The following is a 19,657-nucleotide window of genomic DNA, read 5'->3' as shown; positions in this document are numbered from 1 at the left end:
CGCTACACCGGCTTAAGCAAACCGGTTTGATTGATTAGCATACGGAAATGATGATCAATGCCATGGTGACCGACCTACAGCTTTCAAAAACGTTAATGCAGCAAGGTAATATTGAAAAAAAATGATCATATAGACTGCTCCAGAACTGTTTGCCAAGGGATAAATGCATAGTTGTTCCACACTAAGCCAAATCTGATATCTAACGGTTCACGAAACACACTCCTGACAAAGTGCCTGCTAACACAAGTCACTGAAATACAGCGAGAAACGTATAGACAGGATTCGACTGTGGCTAAAAAGCAGTGTTGCAAACAGCTATGCGTAAAATTACCTTTAATTCCAGTCAGAGCATCCCAGACGTTTCAGTGCAGCCCATGCAAGGCAAATGTGAGACACGGGAGCAGGATCCGCAAACGCCACAAAGAAACCCTTTTGCAATATTTTAGCGTTCCTCCGAGGAAATCCTCCTCACGTTACTCTGGTAGTACAGTGCCTGTCCTTAGGCAAGTGCGAGGAAACTGTATCTGCTGTCTGCAGTGGACTCCATGTCCTCCCATTGTTCAAGGGAGTGTGAGGCAGGCATCCTACCCCAATAGACCCAGCCTACTACAACAGCTGTGGGCCAGCCCCCCATCTCTCCTCTGAGTGTCTCTCCCTCCTCCAACGGCTGCAGCTAAACATTAACCCTACAACTGCTGGAGAGGCCATAAAAATAGAGGGGGTTATATTTCAAAAAGCCACCCCGAACAAAGATGAGGACAAGGACGGATATCCGAACAGGCGCAGAAAAAGAAAAAAAAAAGAGTTACCCAGGCAACTCGGCCCCTTGTCAAGGAGCAGGAGCTTCTTTTCTAAGAGGATTGAGACTGCTTTATCAGACTTGCACTGATTGGATTGCAACTGCATGACCAACACCTGACCTGGATAAATAACACAGTGGCCAAGTGACTAAAATAAAATAAAAAAAACGAATGAGAAATTAAAAACAAACTGTGAAAAGACAAAAAAAAAAGGATCTCATTCCCTTTAAAGCACCACTATTTGAGCTATACGCATTCAGATTGGTGCCTTTGGCCATTTTCTGGAGTGTTCGGACTTGAACGTTAGGATGCAGCATTAAAAAAAAAAGTCCAACTTTAAAAAAAAAAAAAACAATGTTCAGTTTCATTCAGGGCTCCGTTCTTCGTACCTCGCTTGAAGGGATAGTTCACCCAAAAATGAAAATTCTGTCATCATTTACTCACCCTCAGGTTGTTCCAAACCTGTATCAATTTCTTTTAGCTGTTGAACACAAAGGAAGATATTTTGAGGAATGTGGAAAACTGAACAGTTCTGGGGCACGATTGAATGGCCTGGTTACAAACTTTCCTTAAAATATTTGAGTTCACCAAAACAAAGAAATGTAAAAAGGTTTGGAACAACTTGGGGTGAGTAAATGATGACAGAATGTTCATTTTTGGGTGAACTATCCCTTTAATACATCCAAGATGATTTGACAGATGCCAGAATTTCTAATTGTGACAAGTGATCTCTAGCTTTTAATTTTTTTCAGAGTCAAGAGTAGCCTATTGTAATTAGCCAATTGTAATGCGCAGACATCAGCGGACTGTATTGATGAATATTATATCACACAAACAGTCAAAGCAGAATGCAGAGAAGAGAACTATACTTCGGCTTAAGGTAACCCCCAGACTAGTCAATTTTGAAAATATGTAATTTCGCACATACCTATTATAAAGCGATACACATTACCTGTGATGGACAAACTAAGTGCATTTACATGCACTTTTAAAAGTTTAAATTCAGTCGGATTAAAGCAATAATTAATCATAATTGTCATGTAAATGCTTTAGTATGACTGAAATTGTATGGCATGCCAGCTTCAGGTAAAACTAAATCAAGATTTTACAATCTATTTATGCTAAAAACTCTAAAACTGCATTTGGTTTAACCTTGTTAAAAAATTCTTCAAGAGTGTTAATGGAGTAAAAATGGTTTCTCAAAGGGTTAAAATCAGCACAATCTAATAAAACATGCTTCAGGGATAAAGGGTTTTGAAATTGGACTAAGCGTCCTATATAATGTGAATGTAGCTCGATTACACATTGTGTCATGTATACTTCGACAGACACACTCTACTTCGCTCTAACTAGATTATAACTGCACATGTATACATGTTTACTGGTAACCTGAGAGGAGATTTTGATACTGTCGAAATCCTCCCCTAATAAAAAACAATCCTTTGCAATGCACTAAAACCTTATCTAAATATCTCAGTGTTATGGCTACAGGGTTGGTCTACGAGGCCAAAGGGCTTAAAAAGATCGTCCCTGACTGTGAATGAACCTCAGATCATGCCCTTGCCAGATACTAATTCATATGTGCATGTCTGTAGGAGGAATTCCACCTCAGCTAGTGTTAGTGTCTTCACATGAGTCGACCAAATTGGATGAAATGACCCAAATGCAAGGGGGTCACATGTTGTCTTGGAGTCAACAGTCAAGGGGTGAGAGCTTTCTGGACAAAGGTCCATTGTGATCCTTTAAACTCCACTTTCACATCTCTAAACACCCAAGAGGGATAGACTTACGGCATTACATACAATGATCCGGATCCATAATGAGGTGCATTGTGACATGATGGTCTTAAATGTCAGGAATTCAGATCAGAGTCTTATTGGGAGGTCGTCTTGGCTTTCCAGTGCGTTACCAATTGACTACTCAGCAATGACATGCAAAGTGGAGCACACTTGAAAGCGTCTGTAAGCCTCAGGTGCCAAGTGACATTAACATGCTTGTAACAGTTCTGCTCAACTACATCTCCTTAAACACAGCTGGACATTTGGCCTAATTAGACAATCTCAAAGGAAGTATTGTAGGCAATTACATTTCAAGACTGTTGATTGAGCCTGACTGGGCAATATCTGACTCACAAACTCACAAATGTTACATAACTACAACAACTCAGTGATTTGATAGAGCTGATAAGGGATTCTGTGTGGGAGACAATCTTACTGAAGATCTCCTGAAAACCAAATTATATTCCAAAGATGCAGAAAATATTTTAAAAGATAGGGTTGCATGACATATTAGACCACTTCAGTTGTTATTATATTTTATATTAGCATCTCTAACTTTTCTGCCTATATATTATTATTAATTTAGTTGGTATTATAGTGGATGGATGGATGGATGGATGGATGGATGGAACGAACCAAATAAACAAATAAATAATATTTTATTGCATTCAATCTGATTTAGTGGATCTCAGAATGAACAGTTATCCATATTCAATTATGTAAATAAAACAAAATTAAACTATTTATTTAGTTTACATTATTTATTTACAAAATTACACTATTTATTTTAAAATATCAATCAATACAATCATTAAAAAAGTTTTTGTCAATGTCAAATCAATGTGATGCTTTCATTTAGGCATCACAACAGTAATTTAACATCTGCTGATTTTAATGATTGATTTTTAGTGTTTTCCTGTTCTTCTTTTAGATAATACCATATCATATACAATATTAATAACAATAACAACAACAACAATAATAATATTTAATGACTGCCACATAAACATTTTAATTACTATTACATTTTAATACTGCCGCATCTCTAATAAAAGAATCCTCGCAACACATTTGCTAGTGTTTGGTCCAACTCCATTTGCCAGCAGTTGGTCAATGACAAAGCATTTGGGTGACTCAGGATTAAAGGAATAAATCAGGCTCATGGCAAAATAGCCCCCATTGAGAGTGAGACAGCTTAATGGGCGGTAATGTGCTGAACTCCATGTGAGGTGGAGGGGCTGATCCACCTTTTAGAAATGTGACACTAGTCTAGGGTGGAGAGGGAGGGGCAGTACGCCACTGTGCTAAACTGACCGCTCCTTCTGCCCCGTGTGGAACGCGTCTTCTGTATTACAGCAACAATTATGTATTGGTAAACACTGACAATTGAGCACCATGATTTTTCCGATTAACTTAATCACACTTATCTAAAAGTATGTATCCCCCTAGGTGGAAAGCACATAAATTCAAGAATCTGTGTGAACACTAAATTCCAAATATACCACACTTGTACGAACTGTACAAACATGCTGAGACAAAATAACCCGCCTGACAAAGCAAATTTGACTTGGAGGTCACAAACACACGAGTAAACGCTACATCTGCTGGACAAGGACATCTGGTAATGCCAAAGCGGAATAATCTTGTAGTCATGGTTACCACCTTGACTAAATGTCACACCGGTTACTGTATTGGCTACGCTCACACAAAAAAAAAAAAAAAAAAGAGGGAGGGGAAAATGGGCTCTGGTTCCATTGATAAACAAAGAAAAAAAAAAGCCACACATATAACAAACCTGGAAAAATTTTCTTGCATTGTAAAATAAACAGCTTGGCATAATAAAACAGTGTGCTATGCGCTTGGTTTGCAGGCTGGCATGTGAGTTGTGCTGGCCGAGCCGGTGTCCCCGTGCCGGCACTGCAGTAAAGTGCAGTGAAGCCTGGCTTTCAGCAGTTTGCAGAGCCAGTGAACATGGACACAGCTACTAAACATCTGGACACCAGGCGTCGTGGCTCAAAGCGAATGCCCTCCGGCACCTTCCAGCTGGGCCGCCGCAGCCATGTCGGCTCCCTACCTTTCCTCTTTTGTTCTGCCGCATGTGGCCACAGTCCACTTAGAGACGCAAGAATCCATATGTAAGCCGTATTAATGTATTCTGTGTACTTCCGTCCTGACATTAATCCTCTGCGCTACATAAATTTGTGAATTCTGTCGGCCAAAAAAGGTTGCGAGGATAACGGACCGCTCTTACGGGCCAGATTGATAATGTGGGTGTTTTAAAAGAAATGACCCTGTCGCAGGGCAGGATGCATATTTAACATAAACATAACATACATCAGCTTTGGTAAGCCTCTCTGGGGAATAGTTGGTGTAATTAACGGGTTAAAGGTCGCAGGATCCTAAACCACCAACGCTTTCATTTCGAGAGAAAAAAAGAAGGGAAATGAAAGCACGTGAGGCCATTTTTCCCGGCTTTCAAACAGGGTGGTGGTGTGGCTTTTCAAAGGGGGTCCGTGACTGTAGTCTCTTTGTGCCAGAGAAAAGGGACCCCTGCCATATCAAATGTATAGTGCTGTACAAGTGTCCCACTCTACACCACTGACGATGAGGTTTGTTTGACTCTCATTGCTGCCCAACCAAATCATAGACATTTATCCCCTTCTCCCCAAACAGGATGTGCCATTGACCTGGTTTGCCTGAATTGATTAAGGCCACATTCCAAAGCATATTTCCGCGGAGTAAAACTATGAATTGAATGTTTGTTGCAGCTGAAGACTGGCACACTGTGAGAAACCAAAGCAAATGTTTGCTTCGTTTTTTTTTTCTGCAGTGTGAATGTGAAGCAAAATAAATCCATATATTTTTGCAATGGTGCATTGCTTTCAGTAGGTCACTGCTGATTGGTTCTCTAAGCGCCACTGTTCAACGCAAAAGATACTGTTACTTGCTAAGTATACAGGAAATAGGAAAGTACTCTTGACAAACCCACTGTAATAATATATACCTTAACGTGTACGAGTCAATGACATAAGTGTGTCCATGATAAAGGGGAGAAAAAGTTATATTTATAGTATTATATTATATAATATAATACTATATATTTATTAAAATAAAGATAATATAATATACATTAAATATTAGAGAAAAACTTAAACTTAAAAAAAGATTATGAAAATTAAAAAAGCCTTGGCAACTAACTGAAATAAAATAAAGTTTAAGTTGAAATAGGTTACTAAAATTAATAAAACTGAACAATTAATGGCTAAAAAGCTAAATATAAATATGTATAGAAAAAAATAGAAAAAGTATTTATATTCAAAATATTAATGAATACTATACTAGAACATAAATGTATACTAGACAAAAAAAATGTCATGTTGTGTAACCATTAAGCATAAAATAATATATTTTCACCTTTTACATCTTGAAGAATGTGAGCATTCATTCTCAAAAGGCTTTTAAACATATTTTTCATTTTTTTTTCAAATATCATGAATCATTCATTATAATGATTTTTGGGCTATCACACCACTTGACACAACCCTAAACCTCACCTTGTCATAAAAAGTAAAATTATTTGATATTCAATAAGAATTTAATAAATTAACAGATCCAGACAAAAGAAAATGAGCATCATGCCAGTCATGCATGTACATGAGGTGTAAAATACAGGCATGGATGTGCAAGAAAGTCTCACTGTGCATCTCAAAAATACAACAAAGACTGGAGGGGGAGAAAGCTGCAAGAGTAATTGCTCTCATCCAAATTTCTGCAGTGTTTGTGAAAACAGTAGTAATGTCTTGGGGAGATGGCAGCCCACTCCCCTGCTGTGTATACGGCATATCTTTCCAGCATCCCAGAGTAATTGATGAGTTTTCAACATTTATATGATCCCCCAATCCATAACCATGGTAACTGTTTGCCGGGAGCAGGGTGGGGGAAACGCGCCAGCAGGGAAAACTGATAACAGACATGGCCGTCCGAACTCAGCATGGGTAAACCGAGACCCTGCATGTCTGGAGGGAGTTTAAACATGTTGTGTGCCAACGCTGGCCCATCAGTGCACTTTTTAGCCTTTTGTGTTGACAAGAAAGATGCTGCTGTAATGATGGCTTCCATTTTCTCACACTAAAACAAGACTACTTGGCCTAAATCAGGCTGCCAGGTTATACGAAGGCTCTCAGAGCCAAACAGCCACTGCCAAAAGTTCCAATTTCATGCCTCAGCCCTAATTGTCCAAGGAGCCATGTTTAGATGACCGAACGCAGCACAAGGATGAAACTGTGCAAGCTAAAAACTCTACAGTTTCATGTTTAAATTTAAGGAAGGGTTCACTTCCCTACTTTATGAGGTGGTTCCTTAATGCAAAACACTACATGTAAAAACACAGTTTTTTCGTGCACTGGTAAATTTTGGCTGTTTGGCTTTTCATTGGCTTTGTGTTGTTTCAGATTAATGGAAATAAAACATACAAAATACATGTTTTTTAAAGGGTTAGTTATGAAAATACTGTCATCACTTATCATCAAGTTGTTCCAAACCTGGATGAATTTCTTTCTTCTGCTGAACACAAAAGAAGATATTTAGAAGAATATGGGTGACCAAACAGTTGATGGGCCTCACTGACTTCCATAGTGTTGTTCCACATAGAATTGTGAATTGTGTTCAGCAGAAGAAAGAAATTCATACAAGTTTGGAACAACTAGAGGGTGAGTATTGCACCACTTTTTCACTTCATCTATTTGTGTCTGTAGATTTCAATTACAATAGATATCTTTAAAGGCCATTTTCTCAAAAAAGTCATCAATCTCCACTTACAAACACCAAACTTTACAGTTTTACTCTTATCTATATTCTGAAGGTTTTACAGAGGGCTTTGTTCATATTTGCCTGATTTTTTCCCCCTTTTCAGGCTGTTATGGAGTGATAAAAAAGAGATATCCAAACCCCCATCTGTAAAAACCTTTGACTCTAATATGTCAACAAAATGAAAAAGAACTTTGAACCTGGCTTTTTCAGATTTCTTTTCTGGAAATGTATGCAAATTAGTGCATATTTCATTAGATAACGCATATCAGAAAACTTGTAATACAAAAAATGTTTGCAATTCTTAATGTAATCAACCAACTGGGGAAGCATGGTGACAATTAGTTAAAAAAAAAATTTCCCCTATTGACCTAGGGTGTTTTGCCTTAAAGCTCCACAAATTACAAATAACAAATTAAGATACATAAACCTTTTAACAACAAACATTAAAGCCGGGGAGAGGGGTGGGTGAAATCTACAATACATCACTTGTAAATTTTCCCACAGCACCCTGTGTGATTTCATTCCTTTATCAGATGTTTCACAGGGGTTGTGTTTGTATGCGGCTCATGTGGCTCTGCTTTGCGATAGCAGCTGATCGGCGTCTCTGCCGTGCACTAGGATCAGGTGGCCAAGCACAATCTCCCCCAACCATTCTGGGCTCCAATCCATGGAATAACATCATAAGCCACAACCTGGAAAAACAACGCACGGCACTGTTCGCAGGCTACAACATAACAGAGTAACAACTTTAGGCCATGTGGGAGCTGTAACGTTTTGAAATGTCTTACAGCACTATGACTGATAGCATCTTATTTAAATATGTATAAAAGGGAACAATAGTTGTGTGACCACTTTGGCACAGCCATTACATTTAGGAATGCAAACTACACTGGTTTAAAATGAGTCAGAGGATTTCTACAGAATTTGCTATATTTATTAGTATGGAGTCAGTTGAAAAAAATCATTTAAAGGTAGAGACACACCAAACCAACGCCAAAGAACTAGTGCTGATGAAAGCCGACTGTGTTGTCGCCTCGCGAAGCTGCACTTGAACACACCGAGAGAACTACAGCCGACTGCCAGCTAGCATGCGCGTAAATGAGACAACTGTCTATTTCTGCAAATATATTTGTCTATATTAGTCATTCAAAAAGAGAAACCGACACTGCCTGTACACAAATCGTAAACAAAGCAGCGCCTGCTTACCCTTTTGAATATCAATCCTGCTGATCACTTTCTTTATTCCAATACGCTCGTGTTAATATTCAAATATTTGCCAAGGAACACTCAGGTAAGATAATATAAAATTAGAACAGCCGTTCTGTGCCGTTTTTACTCTTTTGCTTGCTGTTTTGCTGTTATTCTCGTGTACGGACTCATACACTAAGCTGAACAGCCAATCAGAGTTCTCTCTCTCACCGACGCCGATTCTACATGCCGACGCCGTCCGACTAGTGTCAACGGTGTGGAACACACCAAAAAAACTACGTCGGTCGACGCTCAAAATGGCCCGAAGTTGCCCGACTGTCGATTGTTGGCTTAGCGTCCAGGGCTTAAGGAAAGTTTTCATTTTTATTTTGATCATTCTCTCTCTTCTATAATGGGAGGAGTTAAGTTTTAAGCAGAATAAAAATAAATTATACAGCACCCAGAAATGAGACTGTAATTGCATTGCAGAGTGAAGACGTCCAACAAGAAAATCTGCTTCACACAAACTGCCTAGAGCAAACTAGCATGTGTGTGTTCTATAAGCAAGGATAAATCGCATGCAAAAAATATATATATATAAAAATTAAAAAAAAACACAGAGCTCAGATAGATATAGTAGCACAAACAGATAATCTGGAGCTATGGAAACGTTTTCATATTGTCACACAGCACTTGGACAACATTCCTGAATTCCTCACTAAGTGTCTTGGAATCTTTAATAATGTGATCTTGCCTATGTCATCTGACTCCCATTAAGGACAATGCATGTCCGCCGGGCATGCAAAAAGATCAAAAGATACACAAAGATAATGTTGTGATCATGGGAGTAGTTCGCAGAATTACCACACAACCATGACTATCAGCAAACTGGGAGCAAGGCCCCCTGCTGCATCTAATGTCCTCTGTGGCAATTTGGTTTACTGAGCAATTTGGAGTTTATCTCGCCTTCGATTGCTGTCAGCTATTTTTGGGGACATTGTTTACTTCAGGCTGTGCAACATGGGCATCAAAATTCCAAGAGCTTTATGTAAGAATAAATGGGCGATTCTTCAAATAGAGGCACTTCATATTAAATGAAATCTTGAAAAATGTAACTTTTTCAAACTATGTTAGGCATTTATCACACACACACACACACACACACACACACACACACACACACATATACATATATATATATATATATATATATATATATATATATATATATATATATATATATACATATACATATATACACACACATATATATATATATATAAAGATCTGAACTTTTAAATAGATTTTGGTATAACGTGATGGTAATGACATGTAATGCTAATGACATTTTTCACTTTTTGTAGGAAAAAGTTATGGATAAACTTTGGAATTGATAACACAACAATTTAGCTGGCAGTCAATTAACTTCTCAATCAACAGCTTTTGAAATAATATTCTCAAAAAACTGTCCGGTTTGGTAATGAAACCCATCTAGTAAAGCAACTCTCAGATTATGAAGTGAAAATTAATTAAAATGATCTTTAAACGTCCACTTGTGCAACGATGTGCTACAGTCACTTGTATTGTACATAATTAAGAAAATGGTAATGGTAATGACAGCAAGAATGGTGATTCTTAGATAGATAGATAGATAGATAGATAGATAGATAAAATAATTAAAGAGATGCAACAAAAATAAGAGACAGAAAAGTTCCTCTAATTGAACAATCTCCCAAATATCTTGAATATTAGATGGGGGAGAATTGTAGTTTGCAAGCCAGCCTTAACATGGTTTTGAACATGGGACTTACAAATGTGAAAAACATCTGTAAAATATTAAAGGGGAGGGGCCGGGGACATGCTTTTACCCTCAATTACTCTTGAATTAGTTGCTGTTTTAGGGTCTCTAGCAGAATGAACAGCCAAAATTAGCAATTTTACAATGCAGTCTGCGTTCTCATCACACACAAGTAAACACAAAAGTTGTGGGTTGCCAAAGTGTGTAACTATAAACAGGCTGCATTTCGCTGTGTTGTAGAAAGAGGAAGGGCTATAGCTTTAACTACATTAAAACAGAGTGAACCGGGCAAACTGATGCAAAGGCTTAGGATAAGATCGGATTATTGTGATTTTTGTACACTGCCATGAAGAATGCAAGGTCCATATATAAAGCAACATAAAAAAAAAAATCTATTGTTGCAGAATTAGTGATTTAAAGAGCTAAGCGCAATGCATTTCTGAGCAAAGCAGGATATCACGACAAGCATCCTCAGTCTACAACCCCACCGGTGTCCCAGATAGCCGGATGGCTAATGCCCCACATTTCCCTTTCCAATCATACACCGCGCACATCAACATTTACTACCACAACAAAACCCTACAATGCCCATAGTACATTACATTTAGCAAAATCAGCATACTTTTGACACGTAAACGTCAAACTGTGCGCGCGATAGCTGGGGAAAAAGGAGATCTTTACCTCGCGCGATCCTTGTGCTGCTTCGGAAGGTGTGAAAATATCCCCGATGAATATCGCTAAGAAATACCTTGAACTGTACTTTTAAATGCACAGCTTGTGGACATGTTTATCTGTTTCCCCAGCCGCTGATTAGAGCTTTTATCGTCGTCTCTTCCCATCCGTCTCTCTTCCCGTGTTTAGGTTAAAGCACTCGCAGGAAAAGTGATGTCATGGCTTGAAATTGTGTTGCCCGCCCCACTTTAAGTAAAAGGCCCTATCTTGGGCTCCACGTAGCATTTTCAAAAGCATGTTTTCATTTATAGTTTTGCCTCACACATTTATCTTGTTTAATAGTTTTTTTTTTTTTTTTTGCTAAAGCGGTGTTTTATTAAGCTTCGGTGTCATCGCGTTATTTTTGTTACGCATCTGTAGTGATTGCATTAATCATGACTTGTGACTAAGCAACGATTCTGTATTTATTTGTCCTTCAAGATTGAAATGCAATTCAGTGTTCTGTGGCCAATCTTCATGATTTTTTTTTTTTTTTTTTTATGCCTTTAATTGTATAAAATGTCATTTCTATAATAATAATAATGTATATATATATATGTGTGTGTGTGTGTGTATAAAATTCAAAACTATTATTTTCGATTAATCTTTTCTACTTAATAGCCACCATGTTCCAAATCAAACTGCTTCATTTTCCAAGTAGGGAGCTCAACTAGTAATTGTTCAACATCAAGACATATTGTCCAGGGTTCTCACTCTTTTTGACCAATTTGCATGCCCTTTCCAGTCATTTGTGTTTACTGTACAAGGATTTCTGACATAAAAAAATCACTAATGAATCTTTCTGTGAACCAGTTTGACTGAATTATCAAAAAGAACCAACTCAAAATAACAATTTGTACACATATCAAACTTGAGCTTGCAAGCAAGTTCAACAAACCAAGGGTGCGTTTCCCAAAGCCAACTGCATGGATGCAAGTTCTGTCATTACCAATACAGTTCAGTGGTACATGCGACCAAAGTTGGCTAACGATACTTTTGGGAAACCCAACCCAGATCATTACTAGAACCATGTTATATCCACTAAAGAAATTTCCATGACTCTGATGATAAAAATGCCCTGATATTTCTAGGTTTTCCAAGACCGTGGGAACCCTGATGGTCCCAGAGGAGCTCCTTTCATGAGTGCAAAATTATAATTAAGAAGAGCAAGATGAGATGTAAAGGTTTATTTTAGTGAACAAATCCCAGTATGAGTCATGAATATCATATGGAACCAGAAATGTGCTGGATAAAAATGGAGATGGTGCTTGGAGACTTTCTGTACTTAAACACATACCTCATCTTTGCCTTACAAAATACAAACTATGAGCATATACTGTCACTGCTGTGTAGAAGACACTTACAATCTATTTCAGAACATGTGCCATTGTGCTATTTTAGGTAAAGAGAATGTTGGGTTATATTGCGATGAAAGCAGACTTCCGGAATATGGCTTTTAAATAGATATTTGAACTGTTTGAAATATCAAGGGTACAACAGCTGAGAAAATCAGGTCACAAGGTGCTCAGGATAAGGCATCTGTTGTTTTCATGTCAGAATCCTTTGATGAATTCAGCATGGGAACCGCTTGTCCGACTGCTTCAAGTATTTCAGATTCAACCTGTAAAACAAGACAGTAGCTCTGGTGCTTAAATGCCCACTTGTCATTGCAAGGAATAGACACACCACTGAGGTTGCATCGTTTACGCATTCCAAGTGATAATTACCTCATCTTCCACAGACACCTTGTCTCTCTCTGAGAGCTCAACATCTTGAGCAGATCCGTCTAGATATCCATGCTCCGTCCCTGTCAGTATGTCCATGGGGGCCTCGGCAATCTCTCTGATGGTTTGGTCCTCTAATGCAAGCGCTGTATCAAACAGCAAGGGGGATGGGGGACACTGCAATCCCTCATCTTCAACATCAAGATCCTGCACACCAACAGACTTTAATTACATCACTGATGATTAGGGATGCACCAATATTTTAATTCGGCACAGTAACTATTTTATGGTATGATTATTATAAAATGGTATTATAAAAAACTATTTTAAAATGGTATCATTTTTAAAAATACTGCAAAGGTAAACTAAATGTAAAATTGGTAAATGAGAGAAATCCAATATCAGATCTGTTTTTGGCAGATAACTGATTTAGTTTTAATATTTTGTGCAATGACAATGTACCAAAAGAAATCAGAACTTTATATTAAAAATAGTGCAAATACAGTACAAATCACCACTAGCTTGGTATTAATCTGAGATACTTTCATGATGTTTTTTTTTTTTTCATTTAAACTTTCTTTTAAATGTCTCAATTAATAGCACATTTTTCTTAATAAATATTTATCAAAGGCAACCAAAAAATAGTTTTAGGTGTCGTGCGTAACCAGTTATTTTATAATTGAACGTGTTTTTGCAAAACAGCTTACATTTAATAAAAGAAATTAAAAAAAAAAAAAAAGTACTAAACAGCTCAACATCTAATTGTCACTGACGGCCAAATAACCAACACAAAAAAATCCAGCAATATGGGTAAATTTGCAATATTGTTTGTTTTTGAAAACAGGCAATGGGAACAAATAATGGAAAAGCACATACATAGCTTGTGGCATAACAGGAAAATGAGACGTTTCCAAAAATGAAATTAAATGAGAGGTTTTACTGTGGGCACAGAAAATGTCAGAAACAAAATTAAAGGAAGATGACTGCTGAACATTCAGATTAATTTGCTTTTCATTCATGTGAGGCTACGGGATATGATTTACACTGCAGGGAACATGTTTGAGCAGCACTGTTAGCAGGCATGTAGATACTTGATAGACACCTCAGCAATCTGAAGAGGGAGCAGGGGGTTTTGATGAACAAATTTAGCGCGGATTGCAGACTTAATTATTCTGAAAATGGGAAACTTTGTGTGAAGGGATGTGCCAAAACACATGAGAAAAGCAATTGCACACAGCGATTTTTGTTTTAATGAGAGAAACCAACACAAATCATACATCACTGAATTCCAGAGGTAGATTTTCTGTTGGCTGGAGCTCTGCAGCACTGAGGTACATGTCTGTGGGCGCAGATGCCAGCTGCTCCGGGGCAAGAGACTCCTGCTCGGGCTGGTACATGGGTGGAGGCAGAGACAGGTGCAGAGGACAGCGGGGATCCTCAGACTGTCCCATGTGCACAGGCCGATCACATGGAACGTCCTTCAGACCAGGGCACATCTTGAATAAAACTTGGCCACTATCTTGATAAATGTCTATTGTGAAGGGTTAAGGAGATAAGGTGAACTCGGGAAATAACTTTTAAATGTCAAAGATATGGAAGGCTGGATGAGGTGGAGAACTTGAACTGTTCCTTCAAACAGAAAGGACTTCACCATTAGATAATTCTGGGAAGTAAACAGACCATTAGAGGATTTTTGTATAAGCCACTGTTTGAAACCAACAGCTACAGCAAACTGCAGGCCTTGATTCAGGGCTACAAGAGCATGTGATGTGATTATATATATATATATATATATATATGAAATGAAATGAAAATATACTATATTATTAACTAAATGTCTATTTTCATTCAAAAGTCTGGAGTCAGCAAGATGTTTTTAAAAGAAATTATTAATTTTGTTTAAATAGAACATTATTCTGATCAAACGTTTTCAACAACAAAAGCAGCACTATTTTCAACATAGATAAAAAATGGTTCTTGACCACCAAATCAGCATAATATAATGATTCCTGAAGGATCATGTGACACAAAAGACTGGAGTAATGATGCTGAAAATTCATCTTTGCCACCACAGGTATAAATTACATTATATATATATTAAAATAGAAAACTTTTTTTAATTTTAAAACAATTTCAAACAATTGTATGTCACAATATTACTGTTTTTACTGTATTTTTAATCAAATGAATGCAGCCTTGCTTATTAAGACACTTAGGCCAAAAAAATAAATCCTACTGACCCCAAACTCCTGAACAGTATTATATATATATATATATATATATATATATATATATATATATATATATATATATATATATATATATACACCAAACTACTCAAATTATCAGTCCAAATTTATTTTTCTATTTGCCAGAAAAAAGAAAAAAAAGTTTAATAGATCTGAACATTACATACATATATACAACAGAAACGAAAAAGGATACGAGAGACGCAATGTCGTGTCATCGGCAAACACTGATTTGAACAGCGTGTCCCTTCCACAAAGGAAATACATCTCTGGCCTAAACGCATCGCCTGTGTGGGGAAAAAAACACAAAATAATGAAAAGATGCACAAATGACATTTATAAAAAGTTACTGAGCATGACAATAGGCTCAGACTGATGTCCATTTCACAGTCAGAAAATCAAATGTCATTCAGGTCTGTAGAGATTAAACCTTTTATTGTCGTACAAGACGTTACTAGAAAGTCCAGCCATACCTGTTGCGTGCCTCCCTCAGTAATCGCTTGTCTTCGCTCTCTGAGCTGACGATGCAGCAACGCCTCCACTCCATAGCGCCGGCGATAACGTCGCAGAGCCTTTAATTTTTTTAGGTTCTCTCGTTCCTTCATGGACAGGCCCTCTGGACCCGTTAACAGGCTGCTCCCTGCATCACAAAATTGATTATATTATATGTTGACTGAATACATGAATGCAACCAAAGAATGACAGCAGCAGCCTTACCAATCGTCTCATGCTCAATCTTGCGGCTGTGCAGGTAGCGTCGTTTCTTTTCTTTTAATAAGTGTTGCAGACGTTTGAATTGGTCTATGTAGAGGGACTGAAGTCTGATTAGTTTTTCACGTGTGATGAGCGCCACTTCCTCTGCTGTGTAAACACCCGCATGCCTATAGAAAATAAGTCACACTCATCAACTGACATCTCAGGGAGGGCAGCACGATAATGGTTAAACTGATAATCACGATTATTATCATAATTATCATTTTATTATATATATATATATATATATATATATATATATATAAAATTATCAAAAGGGGTAATCATGTAACAAGAGCCATTTCACATGTCTCATCTTGGCCTGTAGGTGGCACATGACTTTGTTTAATCAATTATGATAGTTACCATTACTCATACTTTTTCACCTTTTAGCCATGTTCATCTCAGAAACGGCTAAACAGTGCAAACAGACGGTGGCTGAGTAGCTTTCAACTGCTTTGCATAACGAAAACTGGTAGAACCTTTGAACAGCTTCTCTCAAAAGCGAAAACGTGAAAAAGTGAATTTTGTAATATGAATTTCAATATTTCCAAATTATGTTATATTTTTACTTAGTATTGTTGGTTGCATGGACCACATTTATTAACCAATCAATGATAGCAAATTATATGGTTAGGAATCATGTTTGGATTTATTACAGCTAATTACAGAGAACGTTCGCTCAGATTTAGTGGCAGAAACTCGCACAAGCGGCCTCATGAAGGAACACAGACTGGCTGTATGACAGCTTTCTTTCAGGCAGAATTTCACAATGAACATTGCTAAACTCCAAAATAAATGTTTGTCGGTGTGGTCAGATCATCATATCTTTTGTACAGCGCAGAGAGAGAGCGTACACATGGTTGTCAGATTGAGAAGATTAAAGGGATAGTTCACCCAAAAATGAAAATTAGCCCATGATTTACTCACCCTCAAGTCATCCTAGGTGTAGATGACTTTCTTCTTTCAGACGAATACAATCGGAGTTATATTAAAAAATGTCTTGGCTCTTCCAAGCTTTATAATGGCAGTGAATGGCCGTTTCTGTTTTGAAGTCCATAAAAGTGCATCCATCCATCATAAAAGTGCTCCACACTGCTCCGGGGGGTTAATAAAGGCCTTCTGAAGCGAAGCGATGCGTTTGTGTAAGAAAAATATCCATATTTAAAACTTTATAAAGTAAAATAACTAGCTTCCTGCCAAACGAAACATATGGATTCCCCTTAAGTCTAAAGCGTAACTTATGTGAGTAATGTGACGTAATGCTGATATTTACGCTACGCCATGACGCACTACGCTTACTACCAACATCACAAGTTGCTTAAGATGCACTTTAGTCGTAAGTAGACTGTGTATGGCCATTTGAGTTATTGTATTCGTCTGAAAGAATGTCATATCCACCAAGGAGGGTGAGTAAATCATGGGCTAATTAAAATTTTTGGGTGAACTATCCCTTAAAAATCCCAGTAAAACACTGGGAAGAAAATGTATACTTTTAAGTGAAAATCTCCATTTGGGGGATTTATTTTCTTGACATCTGGCAACCCAAGGAGGAATGAGAATGGAGGCTTGTTACCAATGCAAGATAACAGAAATGTTTAAAATAAATGTTTTCAGAACAAATAATCAGCGGGACAAATATTGCGACTAATATTTGTAATTAATCGAGAGAAGCAGAAATCGTTATTACGATTAATCGAGCAGCCCTAATCTCAGGTGGCATTCATTTATTAAACCTGATACAAAACAAAGCAGATAAGAAAATTAAATTGAGTAATGTCTCACTTCAAAGGGTCTTCATGGTCACTATCAAGACTTTCAGCATCACTGTCAGGGTCTCCTCTCCATGTCTGATCCAAAACAATTGGATCCTGCTCCTCCTCACTCCAGCTCTCTTCATCTATACAAGGGAAAAAAAAAATAGACAAAATATATCGACAAACGACATAAAACAAAATACATGTAAGACATTGCAACTCTTGTATCGTTATTTTATTCTGTTATGCTCAAATATATTAAACATTTATGTGTCAAATATAATAATTTTAGTATTTCTGTATAAATAAATAAATAAATGTTTAAATGGCACAACATATCACCCATAAAACCATCACATGTATAGATAGAGTTATTAGAAAACAATATCACAAAATAAAGAACTAAAAATGACAACTTACATAATAAATATTGCTTTTACCACATTTAATATGGCTTTTTACTGCTGTTAATTTCCTCTGGAGTAACAACAACCAAACTGGAGTCACTTCAGTTATCAGTTCACACACACAGGTTTGTTTGCATCACATTCAGACTTAAAAGAGATTTCTCAATGGTTACAAGGCCAAAAGCAAGTAACAGCACGATTAGACACGAATTAGATCTTACCTAGTATGCGACTAGCTTCACTTCGGCCCTCGTGACTGTGAGCTCCAGATTCTGGCCGACTATAGCCGCTGAGCTGAGACAGTAGAACTTCAGGGGACGGTCCAGAAGCAGATGCCTTCCGCATTTGGGCTTGTTGAACCAAAGCATTTCTGCGTGCATGCTCAGCACAGAACGCAACCCTAACAGAAATAAAAACAAAATTAATAGTAAAATAAAAAATATAGAAACCAGGTACTTTCTTAACCATCCTAAGGGAGTAAACAAACACACTTACCCCTCTTTTTTCTCTGGTTTTGGGGCTGCATTGGGGCAGCGCTTGCCATTCTTGTTGGAAACATAGCTGCATTGCCTGTAGGGAGCATTTTTATCTTCAAGAACATGTTTGATGCAGAACTCCAGGCCCTCCAGACGAGGCTGTGAACAGGGTCTCTGGGTGAAGGAGCAGGTCTGAGGTTCTTGAGAGCGAGCAGCTTGAGTCACTCGACCTCTGCTGGATGGCAGAACGTGGATCCGAATCCTGTTCATCACTGATGCAATGAGAAAGTCAACATACATAACCAAATCAAACACAGACACCATAATTCAGGTCCTCTGAATTTCCAGTCATTCATCATTACTGCAGAAATAATTTATTAAATTAGAAAATGTGGCTTATAAGAGGACGCTTAGAATATAACCACAAAAAAAAAAAAAAAATCGTAAAATAACTTAACATTTCATTATATCTGCATCAAAATCCCTGATATTTCTACATACCACATGCCATAAAGAAATGATGCAATTCATTGCCATGACTGTATATCAACAAAGGGACCAAAAAGTCAGTTTAGCATAGGCTACAACTTGATTATGCACATCTACTAAAGATAAACAAGAACTCGTTTAACGTTAAATGCTAATTAAAATGTTGAACTTAACATGGTAACGTTAAGGCTTTACTGTACATCAGCACACGAGATTCGTTCAGATCCCGTAAAAGCATGTGGGATATAACATTACAGTAAACTCCAAGAGCATTCAGACAGTCGCATAGATCATTTCTTTAACTTTGCATTCGCAAATTTTTTTTAACGTTATCATTACAGAAGCTACGAGGTCTAAAATGTTTTCAGAAATCATAAGATTGACATTTTAATCTTATGCAGAAAGCGCAAAATTCATACGTCAGTGCTGCTGTTCGGCCATCTTTGAATTGGGAGGATAAGATACTCTTGATTTTAACTCACAAAAACTGAAATTAATCAATATATATCATCAATTGAGTCTAAAACTGTTTTGTACGTTATAGAATATAATTTCTACGTGAAAACTCACCTATGGAGAAATACTTGTTAACGTTTACGTGAGATCTTCTGCTGCCCCTTCCAGCTTTCAACGCAATGCACTAACAATGAGCTCTGTGTAGGATCGTCATCCATTTTAGCGCCCTCCTACGTTTAACGTTGATTGGACCACAACCTTG

The 19,657-nt window shown here is 37.5% G+C and overlaps 2 protein-coding genes across 5 annotated transcripts in view; both read right to left on the bottom strand.

Moving 5' to 3' along the window:
• The window catches only part of nckap5l (NCK-associated protein 5-like), a 29,394-nt gene extending 17,884 nt beyond the window's left edge, over nt 1–11,510 (bottom strand). For 2 of the 3 annotated variants that reach the window (XM_079849513.1, XM_079849515.1), the window contains exon 1: nt 11,055–11,510. The gene's annotated coding sequence lies outside the window, so the exon portion shown is untranslated. Of the gene's footprint in view, nt 1–331; nt 826–11,054 lie in introns of those variants that run through there. The other variant, XM_079849514.1, reaches the window with a different exon arrangement.
• Nucleotides 11,511–12,256: 746 nt separating this feature from the next.
• On the bottom strand, nt 12,257–19,648 carry kansl2 (KAT8 regulatory NSL complex subunit 2). Of its 2 annotated transcripts, none has more exons than XM_079849049.1 (10): nt 19,510–19,648; nt 18,470–18,722; nt 18,196–18,374; nt 17,596–17,710; nt 15,775–15,938; nt 15,531–15,697; nt 15,254–15,344; nt 14,086–14,339; nt 12,812–13,015; nt 12,257–12,705 (listed from the first exon to the last, which is right to left on the bottom strand). In XM_079849049.1, the coding sequence occupies exons 2-10, from the start codon at nt 18,718–18,720 to the stop codon at nt 12,610–12,612; spliced, it is 1,521 nt and encodes a 506-aa protein (XP_079705175.1). In that variant the 5' UTR covers nt 18,721–18,722; nt 19,510–19,648; the 3' UTR covers nt 12,257–12,609. The 2 variants fall into 2 exon arrangements, with proteins under 2 accessions (XP_079705175.1, XP_079705176.1); XM_079849050.1 differs by lacking the exon at nt 19,510–19,648 and adding an exon at nt 19,359–19,407.
• Nucleotides 19,649–19,657: the final 9 nt, after the last annotated feature.

The sequence above is a fragment of the Squalius cephalus genome, assembly GCF_949319135.1.
Source record: "Squalius cephalus genome assembly, chromosome: 18".
Classification (NCBI taxonomy): domain Eukaryota; kingdom Metazoa; phylum Chordata; class Actinopteri; order Cypriniformes; family Leuciscidae; genus Squalius; species Squalius cephalus.
The sequence above is the reverse complement of the archived record's forward strand: the minus strand, read 5'-3'. Positions and strand labels throughout refer to the sequence as shown.

What these genes read in the sequence shown, in the direction of transcription:
- kansl2 (XM_079849049.1), bottom strand. Translation starts at nt 18,720, where the DNA reads ATGAACAGGATTCGGATCCACGTTCTGCCATCCAGCAGAGGTCGAGTG. An exon ending in GATTGAGCATGAGACGATTG is followed by an intron (nt 15,698 to 15,774) that starts GTAAGGCTGCTG and finishes TTTGTGATGCAG; the next exon opens with GGAGCAGCCTGTTAACGGGT. An exon ending in GACACGACATTGCGTCTCTC is followed by an intron (nt 14,340 to 15,253) that starts GTATCCTTTTTC and finishes CCTTCACAATAG; the next exon opens with ACATTTATCAAGATAGTGGC.